General features: G+C 45.6%; 1 protein-coding gene across 6 annotated transcripts in view; it reads left to right on the forward strand.

The window, feature by feature from the left end:
• The window catches only part of ANAPC1 (anaphase promoting complex subunit 1), a 63,751-nt gene extending 41,631 nt beyond the window's left edge, over positions 1–22,120 (forward strand). For all 6 annotated transcript variants that reach the window (XM_081188350.1, XM_081188347.1, XM_081188348.1 and 3 more), the window contains exons 31-48: positions 781–915; positions 1,451–1,533; positions 1,911–1,989; positions 3,368–3,442; positions 4,831–4,907; positions 7,762–7,852; positions 9,566–9,619; positions 11,410–11,603; positions 12,608–12,694; positions 12,886–13,003; positions 13,157–13,234; positions 13,996–14,063; positions 15,117–15,255; positions 16,077–16,163; positions 17,235–17,330; positions 17,649–17,847; positions 20,607–20,741; positions 21,690–22,120. In XM_081188350.1, coding sequence (XP_081044476.1) covers positions 781–915; positions 1,451–1,533; positions 1,911–1,989; positions 3,368–3,442; positions 4,831–4,907; positions 7,762–7,852; positions 9,566–9,619; positions 11,410–11,603; positions 12,608–12,694; positions 12,886–13,003; positions 13,157–13,234; positions 13,996–14,063; positions 15,117–15,255; positions 16,077–16,163; positions 17,235–17,330; positions 17,649–17,847; positions 20,607–20,741; positions 21,690–21,805 — 1,911 coding nt within the window. In that variant the 3' untranslated portion in view covers positions 21,806–22,120. The remainder of the gene's footprint in view (positions 1–780; positions 916–1,450; positions 1,534–1,910; positions 1,990–3,367; positions 3,443–4,830; positions 4,908–7,761; positions 7,853–9,565; positions 9,620–11,409; positions 11,604–12,607; positions 12,695–12,885; positions 13,004–13,156; positions 13,235–13,995; positions 14,064–15,116; positions 15,256–16,076; positions 16,164–17,234; positions 17,331–17,648; positions 17,848–20,606; positions 20,742–21,689) is intronic.

The following is a 22,120-nucleotide window of genomic DNA, read 5'->3' on the forward strand; positions in this document are numbered from 1 at the left end:
CCCAAGCCTCGCGCACCCGGTGGGACCTCCTGCCGGGTGCGCGAGGCTTGCAGACACTCCCCGCACGCGCTCTTCCGGCTGGGGAGGTGACGGGCGGCTATAGAGGCTCCTGCCATAGCCGCGCGTCACCTCTCCAGCCGGGAGAGGGTCGCGGGGGGCTTCTTTAGCCCCGTGCGCGTGCTCTCCCGGCTGGAGAGGTGACACGGGGCTGTAGAGGTTCCTGCCATAGCCGCGTGTCACCTCTCCAGTCGGGAGAGGGTCGCGGGGCTATGGCTTCTTCGCTCCATAGGACGCACACACATTTCCCCTTCATTTTTGAAGGGGGAAAAGTGCGTCCTATAGAGCGAAAAATACGGTAGTTGGTCTTTAAGGTGCTACTGGAAGGAATTTTTTTATTTCCACTCCCATTGTTCTGCCTGGATGCTGAGGTCCAGCGCCGAGGGCCTTCTGGCGGTTCCCTCGTTGTGAGAAGCCAAGTTACAGGGAACCAGGCAGAGGGCCTTCTCGGTGGTGGCGCCCGCCCTGTGGAACGCCCTCACACCAGATGTCAAAGAGATAAACAACTTCAGAAAACATCTGAAGGCACCCCTGTTCAGGGAAGTTTTTAATGTGTGACATTTTAATGTATTTTTAATCTTTGTTGGAAGCCGCCCAGAGTGGCTGGGGAAACCCAGCCAGATGGGCGGGGTACAAATACATAATCATCATCATCATCATCATCATCATCATCATTATTGTTGTTGTTATTATTTAACCCTTTGCTCTCCATTCCTCTTGCAGCACGGCAGCAACTTGATAGGCATGTCGGACCTCAACGTTCCTGAGCAGCTTTACCAGTATATGGTTGGCGGTCACCGGCGGTTTCAAGCTGGAATGCACCGTGAAAAGCACAAGTCTCCAAGCTACCAGATTAAGGTGCCCACTTCAGTTTTCTTAAGTCATTCCTTATTCTGAGTTGGACCGTTGGTCCATCTAGCTCCCTGTTTTCTTCCCTGGCTGGCAGCATCTTCCCAAGGTTTCAGGCAGGGGGTCTTTCTCAGCCCTACCTGAAGATGCCAGGGGCTGATGCTCTGAAACTGAGCTCTGCCCTTTGAGTACTGCAAGGATCCTGCAGCTTCTCCCCTTCATCCTTTTATAAGGATGAGGTTGGTTCATTTCTTCGCACCTTTTTTCAAGGGACCTCAGAGCACCATCAGTGGAGTTCCAAGACAGTCTCCCATCTCAGTTACTCTTTAGGCTCAGCCCTACTTTTCTTGGGGGGCAGGAGTCCATTAGACCACCTTCAGAGCTTTCCCTTGGCCCCCCTCCCGCACAAAGCAAAATGCTTTGAGATATTTTACGGGAAACCATTAGTAAGTTGAACGAAATAAGTAAATAAATATAAAAGCGGCGTGTGACATTGTTCTCTAGCATTCAGGCTGATTTATCTCCCTGCTTTTATTCTTTACAGGAAGGAGACACCATAAATGTGGACGTGACATGCCCAGGCGCGACTCTGGCGCTAGCAATGATCTACCTAAAGACTAACAACAGGTATTGGGTTTGGAATCGTGCTTTATGTGTAAGAGACGTAACCTTTTAGAATCACAGGACTTCATGCTTAAGGGTACTTGCAACTCATCGCAATGCAGGCAGTCCCCAGAATGTGGTGGAGGGACACTCAATAAATGCAAGGAAGCTTTGCAGTTCGGTCTGAGCATTTGGAATTGTGCCTCTGCAACATACTGAAATGTGTGAGGATTGTAGCAGGAGGGCGGCAGAGCTGAAAGATTAGAGAGGAAGTTAGAAAAGCAGCAAGCAAATTCAGCCATTCAAGATGTGCTCTACTGAAGCATGTCTTCATGCTTCCCTAAGCAAGCTATTGTAATTCAGAACTCTTTCATTTTATTTTTTTACTTACATTTTGCTAGGTCCATTGCTGACTGGCTTCGAGCTCCGGATACCATGTATTTGTTGGACTTCGTGAAACCAGAATTTCTATTATTAAGGGTATGTTCATATTTTGGGGTCATCTTTTTTTTGTTGTTGTTTTTTTTGGTTTTTGCTCTTCTGCAATGCCCTTTGCGCAAAACGGAATTTCCTTATTTATTGAGTTTTTTTTAAAAAAAGGAGGTTTATATACCACTGAATCAACAAAAGCTTCTAAGTAGTTTACCTTTTATTGGGTTTACTTTATGCAAATCTGTGAAAATAAATTGTATGAATTACTTTTGCATGTTTCAGTCTGGACACATGCTGGTTGCCGTTCCTGCCTAGGCCATTCATCTTTTTAAGAAAACACACACACACACGACAGTGCTCTCCATCCTGTCCCAGTTTTAGAGTCACTTTGCATAAGAGAAAGTTTGTACATGCAAGGGCAAATGTGGCCAGCAGAAGTGCAATATTCAGCAAAGCCAAAACACCTGCGTGCTCATTGGTTGGCGATGTAAGCTTGAGTTGCACTTGAATCTGTCCGCTAAATTGCTTGTTGTGTAAAAAAATATATTCTTGGGCGATTTTCAGCAGCAAAAAAGGAAGCCCAGAAATGCAACTCAGAAAGTTAAACAAGATGCTCTTGTTCAAATTACAGTGGTACCTCAGGTTAAGAACTTAATTTGTTCTGGAGGTCCACTCTTAACCTGAAACTGTTCTTAACCTGAAGCACCACTTTAGCTAATGGGGCCTCCTGCTGCCACGGTGATGCCACCATGCAATTTCTGTTCTCATCCTGAAGCAAAGTTCTTAACCCAAGGTACTATTTCTGGGTTAGCGGAGTCTGCAACCTGAAGCATCTGTAACCTGAAGCGTCTGTAACCCAAGGTACCACTGTATTAGGCTTTGAGTCAAAGGCTACTTTGCAGTTGACCTGGTCCTGTTGGCTCATGGCATTACTTGTTTGTTTATTGCATTTTTATCCCACCTTTCCTCCAAAGAGCTCAAGGTGGCATATGTGGTTCTCTTCCTGCCAGTTATATACTCACAACAACCCTGTGAGGTAGGTTAGGCTGAGAGACCGTGGCTGGCCCAAGGTCACCCAGTGAGCTTCAGGGCTGTGCGGGGATTTGAACCCCAATCTCACACTCTAGCCGCAGACTATGAAAGCCAGTGTCTGGTTGTGTAATGGTGCACAAATCGTTCAAACCGAGTTCGCAAAATAGAATTATTGCGTAGATTATTGCACCGTGCTGAGAAAGAGGGTTTGCGTTTTCTCCGACAGTCCTAAGAATTGCAGGGTGCTTTTGGGTTCTGAGCTTGAAACAGAAGGGCCTGTAACTTCCTGATCAACTCAAATTGATTCCTTAGGAATTCTTACACGATTGGCGTTTCTGAGCTCATCACAACTCGCTTTCCTTTAGCCTCTTCTGATCCTCTTCTTTGTCTGCAGACGCTTGCTCGGTGCTTGATTTTGTGGGATGACATTCTGCCCAGTTCTAAGTGGATTGACAGCAACGTGCCACAAGTAAGTAGCACTCCTCCAACCAAACTGTTACACGAAGCCAGCGGTTCAGGGAATCTCTACCCTCGGGGAACCCTGTACACATCAACAGGTCTGGACGAGGGTGCCTTGTTCATCTGCTTCATGCCACCTGTTTCAGAGGACCATGAGTTTTCTAGTGCACACAGTGGCCGAGTTTTCACCATAATGCCTCTGTCTTAATAAACCAGGATATGCACAAGTTGCTTGCAGGTATCTGCAGTTCCTTTGCAACCACTTCGCTCTGCCCAGTGAACAAGTAGCTGAGCTTGGCTTTAAAAGAGGATTCAACAGATCCACAGAGGATAAGACTATGAGTGGCTACTAGCTGCAAATGGCTATGCCCTGCCTCCACAGTCAGAGGCAGAAATGCTTCTGAATACTCAATGCTGGAAACCACAGGAGGGTCGGGTTTCATAGGCATCGGCCACTGGGAAAATAGGATTCCAGACTAGATGGCCTGGTCCAATAGGCTCTTCCTATGTTCTTAAGGGACGCGGGTGGCGCTGTGGGTAAAACCTCAGCGCCTAGGACTTGCCGATCGTCAGGTTGGCGGTTCGAATCCCCGCGGCGGGGTGCGCTCCCTTTGCTCAGTCCCAGCGCCTGCCAACCTAGCAGTTCGAAAGCACGTCAAAGTGCAAGTAGATAAATAGGGACCGCTTACTAGCGGGAAGGTAAACGGCGTTTCCGTGTACTGCGCTGGCGCGCCAGATGCAACTTGTCACGCTGGCCACGTGACCCGGAAGTGTCTTCGGACAGCACTGGCCCCTGGCCTCTTAAGTGAGATGGGCACGCAACCCCAGAGTCGGACACGACTGGCCCGTACGGGCAGGGGTACCTTTACCTTTATGTTCTTAAACCAGGATTCAGATGATAATTTCACCTTTTCTGCTCCTTGCTAAAGAGTAATAAACTAAATAAAAGGCATGTGATGCTTCCGGTAGGCAGACCTGCAAAACTGCCCGAGTTTTCTGGTTTCCTCCATTCCCCCCTTACAGCAGTAAAGGGTTCTACACTTTGTGGCTAGAGACATGCCTGCAGTCGACATGTTATTTCAGATAAACAAGACAAACCACACATTCTAAGCATGCTCACTTGAGAACAAGCTCCATTCATGGAAGTCAATTCCAGCTAACCATGTGTAGAAGTGAGCTGTAGCTTGCATTAGTCTCTATAAGAGAAGACATGTGATGCTTACAGATTGTATCTGTAATGGAAGAATAGGTTACCGGAGTCCTCTTGTTTTCGGGCATCCAAAATTAAAATCTTGCAGCTGGGCTCTGACTTTAAAAAGTAAAGTATATCCACGAAGCTACAGAAACCTTTGCACAAACGACAATGACTCTATGCATCCGCTGGCTTGTTTTTAACAGATTGTGAGGGAGAACAGCGTATCCCTTCATGCGACTGAAATGCCTTCTTCCGAGGACCTGAATTTGGAGACTCTGGCGTAAGTAATCAAATGGGACCGATTCCTACTTCCTGTAGTCCTTGGGCAGGTATAGCAGAGGACAAACTCAGGGGCCCTAGACATACAGTGGTGCCCCGCAAGACGAATGCCTCGCAAGACGGAAAACTCGCTAGACGAAAAAGTTTTCCGTTTTGGAGGTGCTTCGCAAAACGAATTTCCTATGGGCTTGCTTCGCAAGACAACAATGTCTTGCGAGTTCCTGCTGGTTTTTTCCCCCTCCCCCCCTTTTTCTAAGCCGCTAAGCCGCTTATCAGCTGATCCGATCAGCAGATAAGCCGCTAATAGCGCTAATAGTGCTAATCCGCTAATCCTTCAATGGGCTTGCTTCGCAAGACGAAAAAACCGCTAGACGAAGAGAATCACAGAACGGATTCTTTTCGTCTTGCGAGGCACCACTGTATTATGCCAGTGGGTACGGGAGGTTCTGTAGCATGGCAGCTCCTTGTGCTGTGGGGGCTATTATTGGGATATTGTTTTTGTTTTTATTTTATATATTGCAATCTTTTTTGTGAACTGCCCTGAGACCTCCGGGTATAGGGCGGTATATAAATTCAATAAATAAATAGAAAATATGTGGAGTCAGACCCCTTGATCGACGTGAGCCGGAGAGGCAGCGGGTCTTGTCCAACTGGCATGCGGGGAAACTTCTTCCCTGCGTGTCTGCCGAGCTGCTCAGCCAAGTCCTGCTCCCCTCTGGGGAAGGTCTCCTCATGAGCCGGAGGTGTAGCAGGGCTTTGCTGAGACTCCTGGCTAAGTGCTGGCGTGTGGGAAAGCGCAACAGCCCTGCTGCATTCCCATGTGTGTGGGAATTGAACACGCATAAATGCCTGTACAGTGGATGCTTGGGTTGCAAACGTGATCCGTGCGGGATGCACATTCGCAATGGCAGTGGCGCATCTGCGCATGCATAGGGTTGCAATTCGGCACTTCTGCACATGCGCAAAGCGCGATTTAGCACTTGTGCGCATGTGCGACTGCCCAAACCCAGAAATAACCCGTTCCGGTACTTCCGGGTTTCAGTGGTCCGTAACCCGAAAAAACTCAACCTGAAGCGTCTGTAACCCGAGGTATGACTGTACTGCAAATGTATTGCAATCACACACCCTTAGAGATGACCGTGTGCAGGCACCTCCTTCTGCTTGTTGAGCTTTTGGAAGTTAATAGAAATGCGCTGAATAAGTGGCTTTGCCAGTTTTCCTTCCATCCATCTAGTCCCAAAGCCCCAGGGTTTGGTTCCATTTTTGCACTGTATTAGCGATATGAGAACAACCTCTTGAAAATATATACAGTGGTACCTCGCAAGACGAATGCCACGCAAGACAAAAAACTCGCAGGACGAAAGGGTTTTTTGTTTTTTGAGCTGCTTCGCAAGACGATTTTCCCTATGGAAACGGAAACGTCTTGCAAGTTTGTTTCCTTTTTCTTAACACTGTTAATACAGTTGCGACTTGACTTTGAGGAGCAACTCATAGAACGCGGTGTGGTAGCCTTTTTTGAGGTTTTTAAAGACTTTGGTGATTTTTGAAGCTTTTCCAAAACTTTCCCGACACCGTGCTTCGCAAGACGAAAAAAATCGCAAGACGACAAAACTCACGGAACGAATTAATTTCGTCTTGCGAGGCACCACTGTAAACCAGGTTGTATCAAGATTACTGTCCCAACCCAAGCCTCTTTCCTGCAGGATCATCCCACAGCACCTCTGTAATGTATAATAATAATAATAATAATAATAATAATAATAATAATAATAATAATAAAATTATTTATACCCTGCCCTCCCCAGCCAAGGTCGGGCTCAGGGCGGCTAACAACCAATAATAAAAACAAGTTGTTTGAAATACAGCTTAAAAACAATATTAAAATACAACATTAAAACATTAAAATGCAGCCTCATCACAGGAGGAGAAAGGTAAAAAGAAAGAAGGAGAGGGAATCAAATTGATTCTAAGCCAAAGGCCAGGCAGAACAACTCTGTCTTACAGGCCCTGTGGAAAGAAATCAGATCCCGCAGGGCCCTGGTCTCATGAGGCAGGGCGTTCCACCAGGCCAGAGCCAGAGTTGAAAAGGCCCTGACTCTGGTTGAAGCTAATCTAACTTCCTTAGGGCCCGGGACCACTAGGGTGTTGCTATTTATGGACCTTGAGGCTCTCCGTGGGGCATACCGGGAGAGGCAGCCCCGTAGGTACGAGGGTCCTAGGCCGTGAAGGGCTTTAAAGGTCAAAACCAGCACCTTAAATCTGACCCTGTACTCCACCGGGAGCCAGTGCAGCTGGAAAAGCACTGGGTGAATATGCTCCCATGGCAGGGACCCCGTGAGGAGCCTCGCTGCAGCATTCTGCACCCGCTGGAGTTTCTGGGACAGCTTCAAGGGCAGCCCCGCGTAGAGCGAATTACAGTAGTCAAGCCTGGAGATGACCGTCGCATGGATCACTGTGGCCAGATCGGGGCGGGAAAGGTAAAGGTCCACAACCACACGGGCATGGCCAGTTGCTTGCAATGGAAGCCCTGATATATTGTTTTGAAGTTCCATGTGCTTGACCACTCCCGTGTGGTTTTGGAGCCCTGAACATTACAGCTGAGTCACGGGATAAATTCACGGAAAAGCGTGCATAGCAACAATGTCCTGAATGAGCAAAGGCTATTTGCGAGCATTCCTATGACAGGTCAGTTCACCCCTCCAGTGTTTTTTAGGAGAATTCAGCTTTCCTGTTGCAGAAGTAGCTCAATTGCATGATATTTTTTTTAACCAGAGAGGAAGTGGAAGCCAGTGTAATTTGATATAACCTTTTAACTGTATATGAAGACACACTTCATGCCAAACATTTCTTTTTAGGCAGGCTCATGTCTACATCATTGCTGGGGCCTGTTTGTCTTTGGGTTTTCGATTTGCCGGTTCAGAAAACCTAGCTGCCTTTAACTGCTTGGTAAGTGCATCAGTAGCTGGTCAGGATTTATTATCATAGACTTGCAGGGATGAGTCGTGGGTCATGAGTCCCATGTTGGGCAAAAGATTCATGCATTGCAGGGGGTTGGACTAGATGACCATTGTGGTCCCTTCCCTGCTCTATGATTCTATAGTGTAACATAATCTCAGGGAAATATACAAGTCCAGGGTACATAATTTATGCCTCCCTAAACCCCCACTTTCCCTCTGTTCTGTGCCTGTGAATTTCAAGGCCAAGTTGTGACTGCAGGGTCCCTGTGAAAGCTTGATATAGATACATGCTAAACCAGGAGTAGGAAACCTGCGACTCTCCAGATGTTTTTGCACAGTGACTTCCAGCATCCCTGATCAATACGCACCCTGCTGAATGGAGCTAGGGGCAATTGGAGTCCAACAGCTTCTAGGGAAGGGGACGCAGGTTCCCCACCCCTATCCTAAAAGAAGAAAAGGGTTGGGGAATTATGTTTCTTCCAACTCTTCCATACTGCGGTGCCCTGCAAGACGAATGCCTCGCAAGACGGAAAACCCGCTAGACAAAAGGGTTTTCTGTTTTGGAGGTGCTTCGCAAAACGAATTTCCTATGGGCTTGCTTCGCAAGACGAAAATGTCTTGCGAGTTCCTGCGGTTTTTTCCCCCTTCCCCCCCTTTTTCCCAAGCCACTAAGCCGCTTATCAGCTGATCCTAAGCCGCTAAGCCGCTGATCCTAAGCCCCAAGCCGCTAAGCCGCTTAACAGCTGATCCGCTAAGCCACTTATCAGCTGATCCGCTAAGCCGCTTAACAGCTAAGCCGCTTATCAGCTGATCCGCTAAGCCCGCTAAACCGCTTATCAGCTGATCCACTAAGCCGCTAATAGCGCTAATCCGCTAATCCGCTAATGGGCTTGCTTTGCAAGACGAAAAAACCGCAAGACGAAGAGACTCGCAGAACGGATTCTTTTCGTCTTGCGAGGCACCACTGTACTACGTTGCTTGAGCCATGTGCATGGTTTTACCATAATGATGAATGACATTTCAGCATCTCATGCCCGGGACAACTAGCTCATGCCTGCTTTCTGACGGCAGTGGACAGATCCACAAAGGGCCAGCAGCAGCAACAAACTTAAAATAACCTGCAGTCTTGTTACTGCAATAATATACAGTGGTACCTCGGGTTAAGTACTTAATTCGTTTCGGAGGTCCGTACTTAACCTGAAACTGTTCTTAACCTGAAGCACCACTTTAGCTAATGGGGCCTCCTGCTGCTGCCACGCCGCCAGAGCACAATTTCTGTTCTCTGTTCTCATCCTGAAGCAAAGTTCTTAACCTGTAATGTTCAGAACATTATAGGGTGCCTGTTTGAAGTTTTAGCATGTTTTCTGGGAGGTTGCAAGGGAGGCTGGGGTGTGTGTGTGTGTGTGTGTGTGTGTGTGTGTGTGTGGTTTGATGAAACTGGGGCAAAAACTGAGAAACCCCTGCTTCTTGCCTCTGGATTATAGGTTTAGAAGTGTTTGCTTCAGGGCCAGGTGGCTTTCAGGTCTCTCTTCTGATTCTGATCTTACGAAAGAATAATGAAGGATGCATATTTATGGGCGAGATGTTAGCAGGGTGGACGAGTGAGTGGTTTGCATGTCTTGAGAGTTCAGGTTCACTCCCTGCCCCACGGTTGTTTCTTGCACTTTCCTGACATGTGCCAATTTTGAATTCCTCCATCTAGTACACATTTGCAAAAGATTTCATGAAGTGTTTGTCCTCGGCTACGGCTTCCATAGTAAGTTTCTCCAGATTCACTATTGTTAATAGTAAAATCCAAAATTTCATAATGCTGTTTTGGTTGAATTTTTTTGGGAGGGGGAGGGGGATCATTGGACCATTACCCTGACCCCACATGTCCTCAAGTACTGCAGTAACCTACCCTTCTGCTAGCTAAACAAAGAGTTTGAGAAGAGGAATGGGCACTTGTTCCGAGTTTGCTCCACAGCTTGCTTTATTTATTTATTTATTGCCTACTCTTGACCCTAAGGTCCCAGAGCAAGTTACAACATTAAAACACAATATTAAAAACAGTTTTAAACAACTTCCAGTCATAAAAATAAGGGGAGTCTTAAAAAATAAACACCTCAAGTGCCAAAAGCTAGGGTAAAGAGGTGCGTCTTGTATCATTTTCTAGAAGCTGTATAATGAAGGTGCCAAGTGCATCTCTGTGGGGAGGGAGTTCTGTAACTTAGGGACTTCTATAGAGAAGTCCTTTTTTGCAGGCTTCCACCCCCCCCCCAAGCGTCTGAGGACAAAGGGGCCCCTCTTCCAATGTCAGTGCCCAAGAGGGTCTGTAGGGAAGGATGTGGTCTTTCAGATATTTGGGGCCTGCATCATTTACGCTTTAAGCACACCTGAGGACCTTGAATGGGGCCTGCAAATGAACTGGAAACCAGTCCAGCTATTCTAAAGCAGGGGTTATTTGAGATCCTTCCTTTGGTAATCCTCACAGAACTCTAGCCCATTAATTTGATTTGAACTGATTTTATAATGAATTGGTTTTAGAATGCTGTATTATTTTACTGTTGTTAGCCGCTCTGAGCCCGGCTTCGACTGGGGAGGGTGGGATATAAATAAAAAAATTATTATTATTATTATTATTATTATTATTATTATTATTATTATTATTAATTATTTTATTGTTATTATTATTATCTAAATGGGAACTGCATTTTGGACTGAAGTTTACCAAGTGGGGAAGGGACTGGGGCTGCCAAGTGAGCTCACCGTCCTTTCACGCAAAAATCAACTCCTGGTCCCCCGCGAAAGTTTATTCAGTTCAGCAACCAGATTTACATACATGTTTTGCTGCTTTTTGGCAATTTGGGAACCTCTTGCTGGCCTGCTGCAAACCACCCAAGAGTTCTGACTTACCCTTTGCCTGTTCCCAGTTTGGATGAAGGAGCAGCCTCTCCCCTATGAGGAATGGTTACAACAGACACCTTCATGGTTGCCCTTATTTTAAAACCCACACACACACACTTAGCGAGGAGAAAGTCCCATTGAACTCAGGGAGTAGCCAGGGAGTAGGATTGTGGGAGGGAAGTTACTGGTTTGCTTTTGCTTTTATTGTGTACAGTGGTACCTCGGGTTAAGTACTGGAGGTCCGTTCTAAACCTGAAACTGTTCTTAACCTGGAGCACCACTTTAGCTAATGGGGCCTCCCAGTGCCGCTGTGCCGCCAGAGCATGATTTCTGTTCTCATCCTGAAGCAAAGTTCTTAACCCGAGGTAATATTTCTGGGTTAGCAGAGTCTGTAACCTGAAGCATATGTAACCTGAAGCGTATGTAACCCGAGGTACCACTGTATTTTGCATTCTCATTCTGTATTTTTATGCTGTGGAGTTGCCCTGTGGTCTTCAGATGAAGGGTGGAATAATAATAATAATAATAATAATAATAATAATAATAATAATAATTTCTGAATAAGACCTTCCTTCTTCCTGAGCCTGGGATTGTGTTGCTTCCCTGCTTAGGAGATACACGTGGAACTGACCACTTGCCTCCTCTGTGTCCATATTCCAGGCAGGCCACTACAACCTGGAGACTTGCCTGAGTGTGGTGCTGATGTCCCTTGCGATGGTGATGGCGGGATCGGGAAACCTGAAGGTCCTCCAGCTCTGCCGCTTCATGCACAAGAAGACGGGTGGGGAGATGAACTACGGGTTCCACATGGCACATCATATGGCTCTCGGGCTCCTCTTTTTGGGAGGGGGAAGGTAAGAACGTCATTTCAAAGGGAAGCCTTTCCCCCTCAAAGCCAATATGCATATGAACATCCCAATATCTCCCTGCGTATTCGTTACATCCACAATCCTTTTTTTCTTCCAAAGTAGATATTGTTAATATTTATTATGAAAATTTGTATACCACTTAATTGCAATATTGAGGTAGCCTTTGGCCTTTTTTATTAAAAAACCCCCAAAACCAGCAATTTCTAGTCTTAAAGGAGTCAGAAGTACAGGGAGGAGTTAAAAGCACAGGAAGGTGTCTGGTAAAAATTTGAGGGGCTGATCAGTAGCGCTGTGCATCTGGTCTGGACAAATCCTGGACCCTGGACTCATTTGGCGGATCTAGAATTTGCCCTGTTCGTGCTGAGGCAACCCCAGGTCAGGTCCACCTGGAGCGTTTTGCGTCTATCAAAAGTGGTGGTGGGGTTTGTAAGCCAGCAAAGAGGAGGGGTGGGGGAAGGAGATGATGCAGGTAAGACTCACTACTGGCAGGTCTCCTTCTCTCCCCCCGACCACTGACTGCATGCTTAATTTTGGTTAAGAAGCTTAATGAAGCATTAGGAGTCTGCAACGCCTCTGTTTAGATTTGGGGGCTGAATTGGTCTGGGGCCCGATTTGGATCATTGCATTGGGCCCTGAACTAAATTAGGGCTGCCTTGCACAGCCCTACAGAGCAGACATTTTCATCAGCTGTACGCCATAATCATCATAATTATAACAAATAAAGGCTTGACATATATCACTTTGCACGTCATGAGTCTATCTCATATATTAGTTTCACATTTTAAGATGAATTACTGAAATAAATGAACTTTTCCACAATATTCTAATTTTTTGAGTTTCACCTGTATTGTTAGAAATGAATATCTTTGATAACCTGCGCTTAATTTCTGCTTTGCAGGGATAAGCACCAATTCCATTCTCTTTTATTGCATCTATCTATCTATCTATCTATCTATCTATCTATCTATCTATCTATTCTTTCTTTGCAGGTACTCCCTTAGCACTTCAAATTCTTCCATTGCTGCCCTGCTTTGTGCCGTGTACCCTCACTTCCCAGTTCACAGTACAGATAACAGGTAAGGCTTAACCAGCAGAGTTGGTTAAAACAAAGATCCTAGGAAAGCCCGGTTGGATCCAGCAACAGATAATGCGTTCTGCACCTTGGGAGGCTTTATTTCAGTTTCCCGGTGCCTGTTGAATGCAGTTAGATTCTGGACGGAGCCTTAAGATAACCTTCCTGCAGTAACTGCACTCTTTATATGCACAGGTATCACCTCCAGGCCTTGCGGCATCTGTATGTTCTGGCAGCAGAGCCCAGACTCCTTGTCCCTGTGGACGTGGATACAGATACGCCTTGCTACTCACTGCTGGAGGTTACCTACAAGGTAGACTTGATTCTGTGGGGTGAAGGGGACTTACCCAAAAGGGTGGGGGGCAGAATGCACACAGTCTCTCTGAGCCAGCATGGTTGTCATGTGCTTTCTTCAGTGATTGACTAAAGTGTGTGGTTTATTTTGTATTTCTGCCCCCCCCCCAAGGGAACTCAGTGGTATGAGGAAACAACCGAGGAACTGATGGCACCCACTCTCCTTCCCGAACTCCACTTACTGAAGAAGGTATATGACGGAGCTTGCTTTATGGCAGCCTTCTTCGGCTGGGTCCTCTCCTGCTGTTTTGGTCTACAACTCCCATCAGCCCCAACAAGCACAGCTGGGGGTAGATAGATAGATAGATAGATAGATAGATAGATAGATAGATAGATAGATAGATAGGGGTAGAAGCAGCCATAGTGTAATTCCAAGATGCAATGGGTGGAAATAGTATAGTCCCTTGGCATGCCACCTTACGACATCATAGGTTTGATATTTATTATAGAAAGTAGGGTGCGATACCATGAGAATTAGTGGAGACAGGGCTTGGGGTTAGGTTGCTCGGTTTAACAACTCTGCTTTTAAACTTGGTTTGCAAAACCCCCACTATTTTGCACCTGCAGTCCCGCTCTGGATTTCCAGTTAAGGAATGGAAAGATCATTGGTGGGATGTCATCTCAGGTGCATCTTTTGTGACTTACGGAGTACAGCTCCTAGAGGTCTAATAGACCAGCCTTTCTCAACCTGTGGGTCCCCAAATGTTGTTGGACTACAACTCCCATCACCCTTAGCTAGCAAGGCTAGCTCGGGGATGATGGGAGTTGTAGTCCAACATCTGGGGACCCACAGGTTGAGAACCGCTGTAATAAACCATGCATGTTTTGGGTCTTGAAAGGGAGGACATTAAAAGTCCCTGGGTGTGAGTGACACTGCCCGTGGTGTTTTGATCCCATCCAATATGTATAACTCCCTGTGTAACTGATTTTTATTTTTACTTATGTTTCCAGATCAGAGTGAAAGGCCCCCGATACTGGGAGCTGCTGATTGATTTAAGCAGAGGCACACACCATTTAAAGTAAGTAGTCCTGGTGAAGCTTTTGCAATAACAGTATAGCAGCCCACAATTATGGCTGCACTGCAGACACACCAAAGTCCAAATTTAAGCTGCTGTTGCAATTGTTGGAAAATCTGTTTGCTTGTAGGAGTTGTCCAGTGGCTGGTGTTAAGCAGATATGCAGTTTTTAACTTTATATATATATGTCAACCTTGACCCAGCAGTTTTCTCCTATGTGTGGAACACCTGTGGATTTTTCCCATCTTCTGCAAAGCAGAAAAGACGTTTCCTCCCTTTTGCACATGAAGCTCACATGAGATCCAACTCTGTGCCTGTTATAAAATGGATCCGGTGCAGACTGCTGGAACAAAGGTGTTACAATGTGAAAATTGACAGAACAGCAACAGGACTACACACACTTCCATCTGGTTTGCGAATATATCAGCAGGGTAAAAACAGGCAATAAAATCAATTGAATTGAATAGAATAGAATTAATAGAATTGAAAACATCTAGGGCAGATAGCCAACCAGTCCCTCAAAATGGTGTTCCTACTTCAAAGAAAAGCAAGAAATCTGTCCGAGGCCTTCAAGGAAATCTAGGTTTCCCTTTTTTGAAATATTGTTTTGGGTCACTGATTAACCTTCATAGCTCCTTCCCATTTTGTGACATTTGCTCCCCGCCATTTTTTTCTGGCTTTCTCTTTCATATTCTTCATGACAGTAGACATACAGATATCCTTATCCGACAACTCTTAATGCATAGCTTATGGGTTCATGATGCAGCCACCTTGCTGAAGCTAAGCAGGTGTGTGTCTGGCCAGTGCCTGGATGGGAGCCCACCTGGGAACGTAATGAGTTCTACGTTGGATATAAATGTATATCAGTGGATATACATATGCAGAATAAAACAACAGTGCTTCACCTCGGCATTTGTAGGGAACTGAGTGTGGAATTTGTAGTGCTTTCAGTTGTTGCATGGTACAATGATAATCTGTACTCAAGATATGTGAATTAGCATGGATAACTTCTTAATCTGAAACAAAAAACCCCCAAAACTTCCTTTCTTCTTGCAGATCAATTCTTTCAAAAGATGGAGTCCTGTATGTAAAACTGAGGGCTGGGCAGCTGTCATACAAAGAGGACCCAATGGGTTGGCGAAGCCTTTTGGCGCAGACTGTCACTCACCGGAATGCAGATGCCCGGGCGTTCAAGGTAGTCCTTATGGCCACTGTTGAGTGAAAGAAGCTGCAACAAATATAAACTATATAACATGGGTAGGCAAACTAAGGCCTGGGGGCTGGATCCGGCCCAATCGCCTTCTCAATCCGGCCCACGGACGTTCTGGGAATCAGTGTGTTTTTACATGAGTATAATGTGTCCTTTTATTTAAAATCTCTGGGTTATTTGTGGGGCTTGGGAATTCGTTCATGTCATTTCCCCCCTCCAAAAAAATATAGTCTGGCCCCCCACAAGGTCTGAGGGACCGGCCCCCTGCTGAAAAATTTTGCTGACCCCTGCAGTATATAACAAGCAAAAAGTGAAAAAACCTGAAATTTCCGTCAGGTTGTGAGGCCAGTGGTTATAAGGAAAAGGCCATCTTTGGAAAATTAACGCAAGCTGTGAGAGGCAGCTGTCATTCTAGTGCAAATTTCACCGGGAAGACTCCAAATGTCTCCGCGTTGGCCCCTGTGGCACCTCACGTCAGTGCAAAATAGCATGAGAAACTGACCTGTGTTGGGGAAAGTTTCAGCCGCCTGTCTCATTCTCCCCCAAAGGGCTGAGATGATACCACTTTGTTGGCTCAGCTGTGCTGGTAAGGTAGCAAGATTTTCAGCTGCATGAATCTGTTTTTCAGGTCAGAGCTTTTTGCTAAGGGGTAGTGTTATCTCCATTACATTTTTTCCCAAGAAGGCTGGACCATTTGTCTGGGAGGTGGCAGCCTGCAGTGAGGAAGGGTTGTATGAAATGCACTTTCCCCATGAACCGCAAAGATGGAAACAATCCTTAATTTTAAATCTCACTTTCCTTTTCAGCCAGAAGCTATTTCTGCTTTTACATCTGATCCTGCGCTGCTTTCATTCGCTGACTATTTCTGCAAACCGGCTGCAAACACAGGGCAAGTAAGTTGTCAGGTGCAAAACCTAGCTTAAAAAAAATATTCAAAGGCAGGCTTCGGCAGAGCCAACGTGAAACTCCACTCTCAGAGACAGCTTGCCTATAAATGCCCAATTGCTGGGAGCTATTGTAAGGCTTTGGGAAGACTAGAGTATCCTGGTTTTGCACAGGAGGAATTTAAAAATAAAACAACGTATGGATGGGACGATTCAAATTCTAGTTGACAAAATCAGCCTCTCCAAAGTTTAATTAAAGTACCAGCAGTATGCCAGTGTGGGCAACTTGCCGGGGAACCAGATGCCAGGGAACCAGGCAGAGGGCCTTCTCGGTAGTGGCGCCTGCCCTGTGGAACACCCTCCCATTAGATGTCAAAGAGATAAACAAGTATCTGATGTTCAGAAGACATCTGAAGGCAGCCTTGTTTAGGGAAGTTTTTAATGACCGGTGTTTTAATGTATTTTTAATCTTTGTTGGAAGCTGCCCAGAGTGGCTGGGGAAACCCAGCCAGATGGGCTGGGTATAGATAATAAATTATTACTATTATTAGAGGGATGAGGTTGGCGCTGTGGGTTAAACCACAGAGCCTAGGACTTTACGATCAGAAGGTCGGCGGTTCGAATCCCCGCGACGGGGTGAGCTCCCGTTGCTCGGTCCCTGCTCCTGCCAACCTAGCAGTTCAAAAGCACGTCAAAGTGCAAGTAGATAAATAGGTACCGCTCCGGCGGGAAGGTAAACGGCGTTTCTGTGCGCTGCTCTGGTTCGCCAGAAGCGGCTTAGTCATGCTGGCCACATGACCTGGAAGCTGTACGCCAGTTCCCTCAGCCAATAAAGCGAGATGAGCGCCGCAACCCCAGAGTCAGTCACGACTGGACCTAATGGTCAGGGGTCCCTTTACCTTTATTATTATTATTATTATTATTATTATTATTATTATTATTGGATTCAGTCAGCCTTAGCCAGCAAGACCAATGGTGAGTGGCAATAGGAGTTATATTCCAGGAACATCTGGCTCCCCACCCACTGCAACATGTATGATGTATTTTCCCCCCTGAATTACCTCTTCTTCATTTTTTTAGAAACAGGAAGTGTTCGACCTTTTCTCTTCTATCCTGTACGAGTGTGTTACTCAGGAAAATCCTGAAATGTTGCCGGCTTACATCGCAATTGACCAGGTAAAAGCACGCTGCGCAATCCTTTTTATTTCAGCAAAGTGTGGCTTATTTTCCTGCTGGTTTTTGCCCGTTAAGAAAGCAAAGACGAAAAGCCTATTGCATTTGTAATCACAATATATCTTGATTTTTAACCTGTGGAAACGTGTCTGCATGAATGAGTAGTCGTAGCAGAATCCTGCCACCTTGTGACACTGATCTTGCAAGCTCCCCCTAATCTTTCTGATTATGTAAGTCACTAAACGACTCATTTTATAAACTAGTTATCTGTAGCTGCAACAGTATTGAGTTAATTCAAGCTCTTTTTTCCTTTTCCGCTAGGCTGTGAGGAGACTGGAAAAAAGAGAAATGTCAGAGACATTTGACTTGTGGCAGATAAAGTTGGTTCTAGAATTTTTCAATTCCAGAAGCCACCAGGAGAGAATGAGGAAGAATCCACACCGGGGCCTTTTTATGAACTCTGAGTTTTTACCTGTGATTAAGTGTTCCATCGATAATACCTTGGATCAGTGGCTGCAAGGTAAAAATAGCAGGGGATTTACCGCTAAATGAAGCAAGTTCTGTGCAGCTGGCAGATAGGACTCTCCTCTGAATGGCAACATAGCTAAGCCAAGACCATGAATTCCTAAGACCATGAATTTCTGTCCCCAAATGACCCTATGTTCATTTGTAATCTCTAGTAAGGGTTTTTTGTGTGCGTGCGCAAGCCAGAAAGTCTTAAAACGATTCGGTTCTTACCGTGATTTGAAGCTGTTCCAAAAATAAAAACATCTGGTCTGTATGGGCTGAATCCAGTTAAGTCATTGTGCGAGCCAACAACTTCCACATGTTCAGTGGAACTTCCCCTCCCTCTCTTCCCCTTGTGTGTGGAGGGCTGGGGGAACTCCCGGAGCAGACTGGGGGTGCATGTGGAGGCAGAACAGGATGGAGAAGTTCTGTGTCACGGGTGGAAATCATTCTGCTCGTGCAATGACTTCGTTGGAGACAACATTCAACGTCTGAGAATTTTGTTTTACTCATTTCTGTGCCACCCTTCAATTTAAATTACTCCCAAGGCAGCTTGCACAATACAGTGGTACCTCTGGTTACATACTTAGAGGTCCGTTCTTAACCTGAAACTGTTCTTAAACTGAAGCACCACTTTAGCTAATGGGGCCTCCCGTTGCCGCCGCACGATTTCTGTTCTCATCCTGAAGCAAAGTTCTTAACCCGAGGTACTATTTCTGGGTTAGCGGAGACTGTAACCTGAAGCGTATGTAACCCGAGGTACCACTGTAAAACCAATAGACAATCTCAAAAACAAAACAAAAATGCAAACCAATTTTCTTAACACTGCTTTCTTTTAATACTGCTGCTAATAGTTTTTTAAAAAAAAAACACAGAGCTTCAACATTAGGAAATTTAAAACAAAAACAAAAGCATATTTTTTTTGCAGGGAACCAAAGGGTTTCACAGGGACGCAGGTGGCACCGTGGTCTAAACCACTGAGCCTCCTGGGCTTGCCGATCGGAAGGTCGGCGGTTTGAATCCCCGTAATGGGGTGAGCTCCCGTTGCTCTGTCCCAGCTCCTGCCAACCTAGCAGTTCGAAAGCACCCCAAAAAGTGCAAGCAGATAAATGGGTTCCACTGTGGTGGGAAGGTAAAAGGCATTTCCGTGCACTGCTCTGGTTTTGCCAGAAGCGGCTTAAGTCATGCTGGCCACATGACCCGGAAAAACTGTCTGCGGACAAACGCCGGCTCCCTCGGCAAAAAGTGAGATGAGCGCCGCAACCCCAGAGTCGTCTGCGACTGGACTTAACTGTCAGGAGTCCTTTACCTTTTTAAAGGGTATCATGGTAGCATTAACTGATGTTTCTTTAGAAGAGAGGGTTCGTTTAGTACCGTGTGCTCCAGTTCATGCTACTGTCTCAAATTCAGGCTGCATATTGTAGATTTCAATATGCAGAGGCCTTTGGGAAAGAAGGGGGGAAATGGTGGATACTCCCCATCTATGTGCCTTTAAGGGGGGTAAGATCTGGTCTATCTCTCTGTGCATCTTCCTAGGGAAGTCCACCCCCCTTCCTGGAGAATGAGATTATTTTTATTAAGCATTGTCCTGAGAGGAATCAAACAGCCCTGGCTTCCCTCTATTCACCATAGCCCTGTTTCAAGCATTCAAATAATACACATAGTAGTAGTAGTAGTAGTAGTAGTAGTAGTAGTAGTAGTAGTAGTAGTAATTTATTATTTATATCCCACCCATCTGGCTGGGCTTCCCCAGCCACTCTGGGTGGCTTCCAACAAAATATTAAAATACAGTAATGCATCAAACATTAAAAGCTTCCCTAAACAGGGCTGCCCTCAGATGTCTTCTAAAAGTCTGGTAGTTGTTGTTCTCTTTGACATCTGGTGGGAGGGCGTTCCACAGGGCGGGTGCCACTACTGAGAAGGCCCTGTGCCCCTGTCTCCATCTCAGTTGGCTCCGCCTCTTCCCCCACAAATGAAGAAATCCGGTGTAGTAATAGCAAACTCACTTGCAAAGTGCTGACCTTTATGTAGCCAGAACAGCATCATCGACACACAAGAGGGAGAGATATTAGGAGGCTTGGGGAGCCCAGTCTATATACAGTAGTACAAAAAACAGAACCCAACAACTTTAGGAACAAAAATAAAGGAGGGCTCAACCCACCCCAAGCAGCCCAGTGAGGATTGAGCATGCTCAGTTGCCACAGAATGCTGATTAGCTGTTGAGAGCGGTGCGGAACGGAAAACCAGGAGAAGGGCAAATGGATTGGGGTATCTTAGAAGGTCATGGCTGGCTGGTTATCATCGATTTTTGTGTGTCTAGCCAAGGGCCTTTACAATGAATGACACAGGGCAAGAGCAAGGCTTTCCTCTGAAACCACACAACATAACCTATAGAATTTTACAGCATAAAAAAAAATTACAGCAAAAAAGTTTTAAAATTAGAAATCATCAACATAGCTTCTTAGCTGCCAGAGCAAATTTCTCTACCGAGTGTGTAATTTTTAGATGTTTATCAGCTAAGAGTTGGACTGTCATTTCCTGGGGGATCTTAAGTGGGTGACAACCACTTAAGAATAGACAATATTTTTCTCTCTCTGGGCATTGTATATAAGGGGCAAATCAGCCAGTAGTGAGTGCATGATATCCTTGAGCTGGTTGCATCCATAGACGCACTTGCTTGTCAGAACCTTGAACCAAGAACATTCCACACTGCAACATTTTGCTGCGCTTCCATCTGCTAAATCTGAGCTTCACCTCTCTTGTGTGTTGCAGCTGGAGGCGACGTCTGCTTGCACTCCTATTTAAGTGGACAGCCAACTGACGAATCTCAGCTAAGTATATTGGCCTGCTTCCTCATATATCATTCTGTTCCAACACCGGCGCAGCTGTTAGCTGGAGGCTTGGAAGGTAAGATTAAAACCCAGCTATTAATCACGATTATTGGGTGGGTGGGGGAAATAACACTGAGAAAGCCATGGATTACCAACACTGTACAAAAATGCCAGAGTTGGTCCATCTCAACCTAAGCCTAATCTTATAATTGTAGCGTTGGAAGGGAACCCAAGGGTCATCTAATCCAACCCCCTGCAATGCAGAAATCAGAGCCACCCAGAGATGTTGGAAACTGAATATGGGTCCTTTTCCGTGCAAGCCTTGTGCTCTATTACGATATGTTCATTTGGCCAACACATTGTTGCTCTCTTTAGCAGTACTTTACCAGTTGTAAGGAACAAGAAGGCAGGAGCTGAATAAATAACGATGATAATAATATAACAAAATGAGTTTATGGCAGTGCAAATAATATTATTATTAATAATAATCATATTTATACTCCACCCATCTGGCTAGGTTTCCCCAGCCACTCTGGGTGGCTTCCAGCAGAATATAAAAACATAACAAAATGTAAAATGCAGCGACATATTTTATACAAACAACAGGTATGAGCTGTGTGGTGTAGTGGTTAAGAGTGGTAGTCTCGTAATCTGGTGAACTGGGTTCGATTCCCCGCTCCTCCACATGCAGCTGCTGGGTGACCTTGGGCCAGTCACACTTCTCTGAAGTCTCTCAGCCTCACTCACCTCACAGAGTGTTTGTTGTGGGGGAGGAAGGGAAAGGAGAATGTTAGCTGCTTTGAGACTCCTTTGGGTAGTGATAAAGCGGGATATTAAATCCAAACTCCTCCTCCTCCTCTTCTTCTTCTTCTCCTCCTTCTCCTCCTTCTTCTCCTTCTTCTCCTTCTTCTTCTTCTTCTGTGCTGAAGCAGAGTTGCCATTCTGCATCTAAAGTGCACTGTTTTGGTATATTTGTTCTACTTGAAGGTGTAATCATTTCCCCCTCTCTCCTTTATCCTTCTAGGTTGCACAACCTTCTCTGAATTGCTGTTGAAATTCAAGCCCCTGGGAATGCCAGTCCGTGCCCTTCTAAGACTCGCCCCTCTGTTGCTGGGGAATCCACAGGCAATGTTTTTGTGAAAGCAATAACTTGAATTTGACACAACCGAGCGACCAAAACGCCAGTATCCATTTAGCATTTGACATCGGACGAAAGATGCATTGATGAAGTCAGGCTTTGGTTTCTAAGTTTACAAACTTCTTCCTCGGCATTTTCCATTCCCCTTTTATGTTTTGAGAGTGATAAAAAAAACAGAGAGAGCTTTATATATTGTTGGATGGTTTACATGCCCGTGCTAATTAATATGTTTACTTTTTGTAAATAAAGCTTGTTTGCCAAAAGAGAGAGAGAGAAATATTGATGATGAACTGGGAAAATAAACCACCTGGAATCAA

The sequence above is a fragment of the Podarcis bocagei genome (assembly GCF_964188305.1).
Source record: "Podarcis bocagei genome assembly, chromosome: 3".
In the NCBI taxonomy this organism is placed as follows: domain Eukaryota; kingdom Metazoa; phylum Chordata; class Lepidosauria; order Squamata; family Lacertidae; genus Podarcis; species Podarcis bocagei.